Source organism: Poecilia reticulata, linkage group LG16 (assembly GCF_000633615.1).
Source record: "Poecilia reticulata strain Guanapo linkage group LG16, Guppy_female_1.0+MT, whole genome shotgun sequence".
In the NCBI taxonomy this organism is placed as follows: Eukaryota; Metazoa; Chordata; class Actinopteri; order Cyprinodontiformes; family Poeciliidae; genus Poecilia; species Poecilia reticulata.
This window is the reverse complement of record NC_024346.1, coordinates 6,853,624-6,864,573: the sequence shown is the minus strand read 5'-3', so window position 1 is coordinate 6,864,573 and position 10,950 is coordinate 6,853,624. Positions and strand designations below refer to the sequence as shown.

The window sequence follows — 10,950 nt, the reverse complement described above, 5'->3', positions numbered from 1 at the left end:
CCCGTGAAGGATGGAGAACAGCAGGGATGAAGACAGCTCTTCTACAGTCGGTGTCAACAATGACAAACATCCTCTTAAATGTAAGTTTACAGTTTTTGAGGATTAAAAAGTAACAATGCTACCAAAAAGCATTTCACACATTTTTATTCCTTCTATAGGAAGTTATAGTTTCTTAACATGGGCTGTAACAGGAATTGTTTTTATATCACATATAAAATTGAGCTTTAATTTTCTTGTATCATCTGAGAAATTTCTCTGCAAGCCAAGTTTAGTTTATATCACAATTCAGCAACAATTCAAAGTCCTTTACACAATGAAAACATAAAATGGAGAATAGATAGATTGCAGTGGTGCAATAAGGGAAAAATAAACACAATTTTTAGTGTGGTCTAAAATTAGTGATGTTTAATTTATTATTCTAAATAATCATCTCTAAACAAAAATGTTTTTAACCTTGTGTTACGGCCCGGCTCAGAAGACTGCAACAAAATAATGGGGGAGAGGAAACAACACCAAAAGACGTCATCATGTTATTAAAGAGTGATGTATTGAAGATCACTGGCAATGACATGGATTCCAAATAGCCTGGATATTATTATTTTTGTTGTATTAAGAAAGCTAAAAGTAGACTAGATACTTTTTGTATAGAAAGGACCTCATGTGATGTGGAAAAAGCCAACGGGAGTCATCATGAATATGACTTATTTACTGTGTTCATAGAATAAAGTTCCTTACATCTCTAACGGCTGGCAGTGATTATTTCCAATCTACCAAGTCTGTAACATTAATCAGGTTTTCCCCCTTGTATTTATAGGCCTGGTGGCCCGCCATGCTTTACTAGCGCCACCGCCAGGCTAAGCCTTTCTTGTTGATGTTTTTAGGAAAAAATAAAAAAATCGCTTTTTAAAGCCGGATTGCAAGAGTCTCTGTTGTGCTGAGCGTTTCACTGGCAGAGCAGATTTATTCCTAAAAGATATGTTTATAGAACATAGGTTTATATTTTATGCATTTAAAGCCGGACCAACCACACCGCTGGCGCCTCTGCGCGCTGCAGCGGCTGGATTAAGTTAACCTCAGCGCGGATCGCGCATTCCTCCTTTCACTCGAATTGGACACAGACTGACCTATATGGATATGTACATCAAATCAAAATCAAATCAAATTTTATTTGTATAGCACATTTCAGCAGCAAGGCATCCCAAAGTGCTTCACACAATCAAAACAAAAACAGAAACAAACAGCGAGAAAGAGAGAAAATTAAAAAACAAATAAAAAAAAACAAAAAAACAAACTCCCTTACCAGAGGACGCCGCCGTCCCACACAGAATTTAACTAACTTATAGTTAGAGGAGTCTGCCCTCCCGCGGACTTTAACTGGTTCCATTCCATTTCCATTCCACTTTAATTTTCATCGTTTTCCACCCTCATTTTTCACTTTCTTCCCCATACATAAAAGAAAANAAAAAAAAAAAAAAAAAAAAAATCATCAACTCTCTGTGAGGAATTATGATTCTTTCCAGAGTTTTTGATCAATGTAGGAGTTTAAACCATACCGCTTTAGCTCTTGTTGCTCCGCTCTACGTGAACTGCAGGAATAACTTGTAGTCGCGCTTTCTGAGGTGCATGTTGAGCAAGCGGTGAGAATGATTTGTCTTTGTTGACCAAGAATTTTTCCATCTCAACACGCTGCCCAGCGTCCGGCTCTGTCTGCGCTGATAAAGTTCATGTCTGTGGTCGGGGTTGGCAGGAGCGTTAGTGGTTAACGAATCAGTGCTAACCTCATCATGCAGGTTCAGCCCGGTGAGGAGCTTTCACACTCTCCTCGGAGTCACGCATCATGCTGATTTTATATTATTTTATCATTATTTTTAGTATTATTTTTGCAGTTACATGATGCATAAAACCATATCAAATGCTTTGTCCACTTAGTCAGCCAGAGTTAATGTGTGAGACTGCGCGGAGATCTGAGAAACTCGTCCTATAAACACGGCCAAACAAAATAGTTTCTGTGTCCCCTTGTTAAAAACTCAACAGACACGAAATGGAGCAGCTACTAAAGCCACATTAGCAGCATTGAATTAAATCTCCCTTTTGCTACACATCTCTGTGCAATGCAGCAGATTTAACTCGTTGTGCAGGGCCAGTCCAAGGCTGATGAGGCCTGGAGCAGAATCTGACTAAGGGGCCCTCTTCCTGCTAAAAACATCAGCACCTCTAACAACTTCTGTGTGTGTTAGATTTAATCTGGGACAAGGGAGTAGTTTAACTGGCCAACCTAAAAAGAAATAAGTTATAAATGCATTTTACTAATTAATAAGGAGGTAACTAAGCCATTTGATTCCAGTGTTTTGTGCCTGTGGCACATCATCTAAAAACTGCAGGACAGGACTAACAACTGTGGTCCTCCAGTGCTGGAGTTTGACACCCCTGGTCTAGAGTCAGCACACAACTTCAGTTATTACAGCTAGAAACTAGAAATCTGGCCTGAAATCTAGGTGTAGTGATGAACTCTAACCTGAAGCTTCAGTCACATAAAGACAGTTACAAAGTCAGCCTTCTATCACTTGACAAACATTTTCAGGATTAAAGGATTAATGTCGCAACAAGGTCTAGAGAAACTCCCCCATGCATTTAAGGTTAGTTCCATTGATTACTGCAACAGTGTCTGTACAATTCTGACTAAAAGGTCAATCCTCCAGCTGCAGCTGATCCAGAATGCTGCTGCTGGTGTCCTCACTAAAACCACAAGGATTGAGCACATCACCCAAGTTCTAAAGTCCTTACAATGGTTCCTTGTTGCTCAGAAAATAGACTCTTTCTGCTCTGCATCCCCAGAACCAGAACCAAACATGAAGAAGCAGCTTTCAGCTTCTATGCACCTCAAATCTGGAACAAACTTCCAGAAAACTGCAAAACAGCAGAAATACTGAGTTCCTTTAAAACAAGGATAGACGCCCACCTATTTAAAACTTCTTTTGACCAGTAATCACTGGAACATTGACCAACATGTTCGATGTGTTTTGAAGATTTTAATGATGGAACTTGACAAAATGTAATATCTGTTTCTGGTTTCACAAATAGTGACATCATCATGTGTTTGATGGTTTTCTGCTTTCATGATATAAAGCACTTTGAACATCGTTGTTGCTGAAATGTGCTGTACAAATAAACTTAATTGATTGATTAATCAATAACTTATTGATTCCATTTTTTTTTTCAGCTGCAGAAGTGGAACCATCAACACGCCAGCTCTCTTCTCTGTTTTTGGTGTGTTTGGGGTTGATTTGTGTCATACTGGCTGCAAACATCATCTACTGTGAGTTTCATTTCAACAGAATATATTTTAAGTTTCTTCCTTTATAACAAGTATTTAGAGCAGTGGTTCTTAACCTTTTTTGAGGTACCGAACCCCCCAGTTTCATATGCGCATTCACCGAACCCTTCTTATTCCTCCTCCTCCACTCCCCCACCCCCCAACACACAACATACTTTGCAGTATTCTGATTTAGTAATGTAATTATTTTAGCTGTGCTACCACCCCCACGCCACTAGAGGCAGTAGCAACCCCGAAAAGATGCGACTAGGGAGCAGATTTAGACTATAGAATTTGGTAAAAAGAGTGGAGCTCCTTCAATCAGGGCTCCTCCGYAGCTCTGATTGGCTAAGCAATGTAACGTGATCCTYTGATTGGCTAAGCAATGTAACGTGATCCTCTGCAGCAAGTGATGGCAAAGCGGGGCGTCATCACGACTTTACACAAGTGTGTCTTTACCTCTGCGGCAGAGGCTCCCTGGGGTTCGATCGAACCAGGTTAAGAACCACTGATTTTTTAAAGCATTAGGATGCAAGTGTTCAGCAGTAAGAGGAGATCTGAGGGTTGACAAAAAATCAGGGACACTGAAGTGTCACCAAGAATCAGTTCAACTTAATGCTGCCCAGCTTGAAACCTGTCAAGGTGTTAAAGTTTTTATGGAAGAGCTAAAGGCGTAGTTTAGTATGTGCGGACAAACCATCATTCAATATTTATATACTCCCACCAGCTCAGGTTCTAATGTCTCCTTTCCTCTTTTAATTTCATTCCCCTTTATTATTTAGAAACTGGAGTACTGACTTTCAACCCAGATAAGGAATTAGAACAAACTTCGAATCCAGAGAAACAACTTAAATTTGTGGAGTACTCACTTTTTGGAACAACACTGCCTGGTGGATGCTGAGCAGAGCTACGTCTGTGAAATATTACTGCCTGTAGCGCGTAGCAGCGGTTCAAGAGCAATAACAGAACCAGCGTCTTACACCGCCAGCTTGAATTATTTCTCGGGTTATTTGTTTAGCTTTCTGACCGTGATGCTAATCATCCGGGTGAGTGTTGGTAGCTGTGCTGCTTTACCTGCTGTCTGGCCACTCGGACGTCCTTTTTCCCTGCGTTGAGCCTCGATGTAGCCAAACTCCGTCAAGCACTTGTTTTTCAAATGTCATATTAGATTTGTTGTGTTGATGCATTTTGCCGTGCTTCACCCCCGAAGTAATTTTCTGCCACAACGCGCAAACGTCCCCATTCACTCAGAGCGTTAAAGTTCCACATGACAGGATTTTTTGCCGCGCGCTGCGCAGTGTGAAGGATAGAGGAGATGAGCTGCACACGCAGGCTGCGAAGTGAGATACAGGTGATTGATTTTGGTGATCGGCAACAAGAAACAGTGATCGGCGATCACCGATCATACATCACAGAAATCGACCGATCATGATCGGTGGTCGATCAATCGTCACACCTCTAGTTTTTGATTACTCTAGTTTATCAGTATTTTTTAGAAATTGTGAAATACTCACTATTTAGACCAATATTATACTTTTTAGCTTACTTTTTAGTTTACTATGCAGAGAGACTCCTATTCTTCCAACACAGAAAAAGAATTGGACCAGAGGATACTTGCTTATCTAGCAACCCTGAATAAGAGTATCTAGTTTTATATACTTTGGATCAACATTATTAGATGTTATTTTCTTTCTTCTTTTGCTCTTTCCTTTCCTTTGGTTTGTATTTCCTTTTAATTCACGTGAAGCACTTTGATTTGCCTTGTTGCTTAAAATGTGCCATATAAATAAAATTACTTTACCTTACCTTACCTTTTACAGTTCGCCAGTCCATCACAGGGCAACACAGATACTATCAGAGCAAACATCCATGCACTCACTCATACCTAGGGGCGATATAGTGAGACCAGTTGGCCTAATAGTCATGTGTTTGGTCTCTGAGAGAAAGCAGGACTACCTATCCTAAGAATATGTTCTAAGGGTTTGAGAGAGAAACTGAAACATTTTGATGCTTCTCTGATACAGACAGATTCAATGACTTTCTGACTAATTTGTGTGTTTTTATAGTGAGTCTGAATGCGGCCAGTCGGCAGGAAAATATCACAAGCCTTGCAAGAGTAAATAAGCAACTGATTGAGGAACAAAAAATGATGAAGAAAAAGTTGATGGAGGTGAACCGAGACAGACACCTGAGCGAAGTAAGATCGAGGGATACCCGAGAGAGGCTTACTCAAGACACAGGGAAACTGAACAGTAAGACAGAGGAGCTTAACAAAGAGAGAGACGAGCTGAGCAAAGAGAAAGAGGAGATGAACAAACAGAAAGAGGAACTGAGCCAAGACAGAGAGGAGCTGAAGTATATGACTGAGCAGCTGAAAAAAGAGAGAGATGTGGTGAGCAAAGCAAAAGAGGAACTGAGCAAAGCAAAAGAAGAGCTGAGCAAAAAGAAAGAAGAGCTGAGCAAAGAGAAAGAAGATCTGAGCAAAGAGAAAGAGGATCTGAGTAAAGAGAAAGAGGATCTGAGAAAAAATACAAAAGAGACAAGCAAAGAGGATGAGGATCTCAGAAAAGAGAAAGAAAAACTGAGTAATGAGAAAAAGGAGCTGATGAAAGAGAAAGATAAGCTGAATAAAAACAAAGCCAAGCTGAGCAAAGAGAAAGAAAATCTTAGCAAAGACAAACAAGAGCTGAGCAAAGACAAAGACAGACTAAACAAAGAAAATGACAATTTAAGCAAAGACAAAAGGACGGTGAGCAACGATAAAAAGGAAATGAAAATAGTGGAAGTCGACCTAAACAATTTAGAAATGGCGCTGAGAAAAAAGGAAAATGAGCTGAACAAAAAGACAAAGGAGTGGAAGGAAGAGAAGGATGAGCTGAATAAAAAGAAAGAACAGCTAAGCAAAAGCACAAAGGACCTGAACAAAGAAGAAGAGAATCTGAAAAAAAGGAAAGATGAGTTGAAAAAATTGAAAGCAGAACTGAGCCAAGAGAAAAAGGGGCTGACGAAGGAAACTAGCAAAAAGAATGAGGAGCTGAACAAAATCAAAGATGATCTGAGCAAAAAGAGGGCAGAGCTGAGCAAAACAACCGATGAGCTGAGCAAAGAGAAAGACGAGTTGAGCAAAGAGAGAGACGAGTTGAGCAAACAGAAAAGGGAGCTGAGCAAAGAGAAAAACGAACTGAGCAAAGCGAAAGACGAACTGATCAAACACAAAGACGAACTGAGCAAAGAAAAAAAGGAACTGAGCAAAGAAAATGATGAACTGATCAAACACAAAGACAAGCTGAGCAAAGAAAAAACTGAGCTGAACAAAAAGAACAAAGAACTGAGCAATAAGAGAAAGGAGCTGGACAAAGAGAAAGATGAACTGAACAAAAGAAAAGGCAACCAGAGCAAAATGAAAGCAGAGCTGAGCAGGAAGACAGAGGAGTTGAACAAAGAGAAAGGGAATCTGAATAAAAAGAAACTGGAGCTGAACAAAGAGAAAGAAGAGCTGAACAAAAAGAAAGTAGATTTGAGCAAAGAGACAGCGGAGCTGAACAAAGAGAAACAGGAGCTGAACAAAAAGAAAGTAGATTTGAGCAAAGAGACAGCAGGGCTGAACAAAGAGAAACAGGAGTTTAGTCGAAAGAAAGCGGATCTGAACAAAGCGAAAACAGATCTAAACAAAGAGACAGGGGAGCTAAACAAAGAGACAGAGAATCTGAGAAAGAAGACAGAGCAGCTGAACAAAGAGAAAGCGGATCTGAACAAAGTGAAAGCGGATCAGAACAAAGTGAAAGAGGAGCTGAACAAAGATAAAGCGGATGTGAGCAAAGAGAAAGCAGAGCTGAATAAGGAGAAAGAGAAGCTGAGCGTATTGATAAAGGAGTCAGACATTCAATGCAAAGAGAGAGATACCCTGAAGACCTTCTACGACTACGTCTTCAGATTTAAAACATTTCCAGTTTCAGAGCTCTGTCCTCAAGATAGTAATTATATTTCTAATTTACATTTGAAACTTTTGATTATTCATTTTATTTTTGAAATATTCTGTTATAAACAGTTTTTGAAGACATAGCTGACCATTACTATCACAGGTAGAGTGCTGAAGGTCACTTTTCTGACAGCAAAGTGAGCCAGTAAAATTAATTCATTAGCAGCAGGTTCACAGCCAAGTTTTGGTTTCAGAGAATGTTTTTGTTTTTTGGTGAACCCTGTGGTACGCCACTTCTGACTAGAATGATATCATCATTTAATCACCTTCCAATATTGATCTGCACTCTACCTTTAAAAGCTTTGCTTGAGTAATTTTGATGACTGAAATGTTAATTAAGTTCACATGGATTTCTTCTAGAAATAAAATTTCTTCTTTTTGAGATTATTTTACCAAAGTTTCACTTAATTCTGCTCTTTCCCCTTGTCTAGTGAGACCAAGGTGTCTGGATTGCAGGGTAAAGGAGCCATTATACAAGGGACACTGCTACTGGATTCACGATGATTTAAAAAATTCGATGACCTGGGATCTAGGTCGAAAGTGGTGCCATCAATTTGGTTCAGATTTGGTTGTAATTGAGGATCTGCAGGAGCAGGTAAAACAAAACACCACCACTACTCTTGAAGTTTAAAACTAATCTGGAATTTTCTGGAAGATTAATAGCTTGACAATACTGTGTCACACATACTAGATGAATCAGCGTCTCCTAATTACAAATTTTTAAGTCACAATAGAAAACACAAAAGAGGAGGAGGCGTGACTTTGTAGATTTGTGTTTCTATAATGTAAAGCACTTTGAAGTGCTTTGTTGCTGAAATGTGTTGTACAAATAAACTTGATTGATTGATTGATAGCCTGATGTAACAAAGATTTATGACAGCCTAAAATAAAATCTGTCCACAGGAATTTATCACCCTTCAAATCAAATACCACGAAACTTGGAAAGGATTCTGGATAGGGTTATATCGTACACCAGGCGGATGGGTCTGGGTTGATGGACGCAAGAACACGCTCGAGTAAGAACTATTATCTAAAAATATGCACATTTAAAGCTGCAGTATGTAACTGTTGTAGGAAACGTTTTTTCATATTTGTTGAAACTGTTGTCATGTCCTAACCTGGTATCAGATAAGATGTGAAAAATTGGGCTCCTCTGCCTTCTCCCAATGCTCTGAGTGCTAACTAGAAACAACCAATCAGAGCCCAGGGGCGGGTCTTAGCGCTGTCAGTCACAATCTAGTGTGGCGATGCTGGTCAGCCTCTTCTTAGGGGACAGTGCATTTCTTCAGAGTGCAATAATATGTCAGGGAGGAGGTGGAAGGGGGTCGATCTTTACATAGATTATCTGGCTCATACCAAACTGTCACAACATGGTGACAGTTTTAACAAAGATGTAGAAAAAATATTGTTTATAAAGGTTACATAGGTAGAAATGTAAATATATTTAAATAGATTTTCCACAAGCTCGTAGAAGAGTAAAATATACTGAGTGACAACGACTCCAGGATCTCCCAGGACTTCTTCTAAAACCAAACCTTGGTGGACTGTGAGACATGTCATGTACCGCTACTCTCACCCTAGCTCATTACTCTAGGGTGAGAGTAGACTGGTTGCGAGATTAGGGCTGCAACAATAGATACATATGATTGTACGAACAAAAACAAAAGGGGGAAACAAAACAAAATGGGCACCCAACGGAACGCACAACGTGGTGCTGCTTACCTTAAGCGTCCATTCACAGTCCCGTCACCCGCTGGCATCCCGTAGAGAAGGGCCAGCCAACACCATCCTTCGTCCGTCAGACGCTCAGTTCAACTGTTGTTTTTTTTCTTTAATATGTAGTTATTTCTCTTCTTTTCCTAAAACACCAAATGTAATTCCGGCTTTTGCCAAAAGTCAAAACAACAAAAAACAAACTTCAGCCTGGCCAAAACATCCGACGCTCCCCTCTGGGCTGATCCGTCCCGGGGTGAAGGTTCTCTTCACCGTAGTGTTAGTTATTTTTCTTAACAAAGGTCTGCTGCTGCAGCAGCTCCAAACACGCCAAGCATCACTCATTCACCCCAGATGTGCCACCAGCGCAGTTTTAAAAGCATCCAGGACTAGTTGGACATGTTGGCCGAAATATGTTGCAATTTTCCTATTACCTAAAAAATTGCTGTTTGTGATGCGCCGTAATTACGTCAAAAATGTACATCTTTTGTTATATTTTTCACCCATGGAGGTCGCCATTTTTTCACCGCTGGGTTGACGACACGTTTTGGTCCATTCTGTACTGGAGTCTACAGAGTAAACACAGGAAGGCTAACTTTACCTCAGTAGTTGTTTATCATATTGCGTTTGACTGGTGCCATTTTAGATAATGCCACACTGCGTCACTATCGGCTGTGATGAAAAATATAAAAACAAATGAACAATGAGACCGAATCTGGATCATTTCCCACATAAAGAAAGGAGAGCGCTGTGCGAGAGCCGGAGAGGAACACAACGGAGGACCTAATCTGGACCCTGGACATTTCTCCACACCACTCATTTGTACCAGCAGAACCAACGAAGACTCTAAGGTACCTCGTTACCTTAACGAGCTGGATGCCCTTTGAGATGCTAACAGGAGCTAAACATCACCAATCCGACTGGATCCATGGAGGTTCGGGTCGGTGGTAACAGTCCGGTGTGGCTGTTACCACACCGGACTGTGGTAACAGCCACACAGCAGGTGCCGAACCGGATACAGCGCTCCAGACAAGCAGGGCTAATGGCGCTGGAACAGCGGTACTGTGAAACCACTACCAACACCGAACAAAGTTCGGACTCTTAACTGCTGTTGCCTTACCGGAAATAGAGCTACAGAAGTTCTTACTTAGATCACACAGTCCGACCAGAAGTACATGTCATTCATTGTTTCATTATGAAGCTGGAGGCAGCAGCAGCTCCTACGGCCAACTCTTCCTCTTCCTCCGTTTGCTCCTTCTCATCTTCATCACCTCTTGTGATTTCTTCGGTCCGATTGATTTCAATGCGCTCCGGTTCAAATTAAAAAGGCTTAATAACGGTACTCATCACTGTTTTGGCTGGAGGAACCAGGCAGTCGGACCGTTACACGTCATTTACCCAGAATGCATTGCAGCGTGAACAATATGGCGACATTCCTGTGAAAATATTTTATAAAAATTTATAAAAACTAAAAAAACCTACAGTATTATTACGGTATTGCTTTTACTTCTAAGATAAATATTTCCCAAATAAGATCTATTTTTACAACTAATCGTGGTTCCCTTTAAAGCTTGGGCTGACTGTGACCCGCCACCCTCCAGTGAACCTTCAAATGTGCCTTTAATAAAAATTAAAAACAAATAATCAGGAGACGGAAGGAAATGTGAGCGTGTAACAGACATGATTGGGTTCATTGTTCTGTTTGGACGTCCAATGATGTCAAAGCTTACTGGGCTTCCTCTTTTCAGCACGAGCTTCAGACGTCTGATCAGGCTCAAGAAGTTCCAGTTGTGGAAAAACAAAAACGTTCTTTATCTTCCTATTATAGCTATGAGCAACTGCAGCTGGGTTTTCTTGTGCCTTTGGGTCAGTGGTGCTGCAGGTGGTTGAGTTCAGGCATGGAGACCTTCAGTCCTCAGTCTGTCCTCACTGTGGGACCTGAAAC

At 40.6% G+C, this 10,950-nt stretch overlaps 1 protein-coding gene across 4 annotated transcripts in view; it reads left to right on the top strand.

The window, feature by feature from the left end:
- LOC103477753 (trichohyalin-like) overlaps positions 1-10,950 on the top strand; it is a 37,379-nt gene that overhangs the window by 24,962 nt on the left and 1,467 nt on the right. For 3 of the 4 annotated variants that reach the window (XM_008431050.2, XM_008431049.2, XM_008431051.2), the window contains exons 5-6: positions 7,724-7,887; positions 8,196-8,308. In XM_008431050.2, the coding sequence (XP_008429272.1) occupies positions 7,724-7,887; positions 8,196-8,308 (277 nt within the window). Of the gene's footprint in view, positions 1-9; positions 81-3,220; positions 3,317-5,379; positions 7,288-7,723; positions 7,888-8,195; positions 8,309-10,950 lie in introns of all 4 variants that reach the window. The other variant, XM_017309690.1, reaches the window with a different exon arrangement.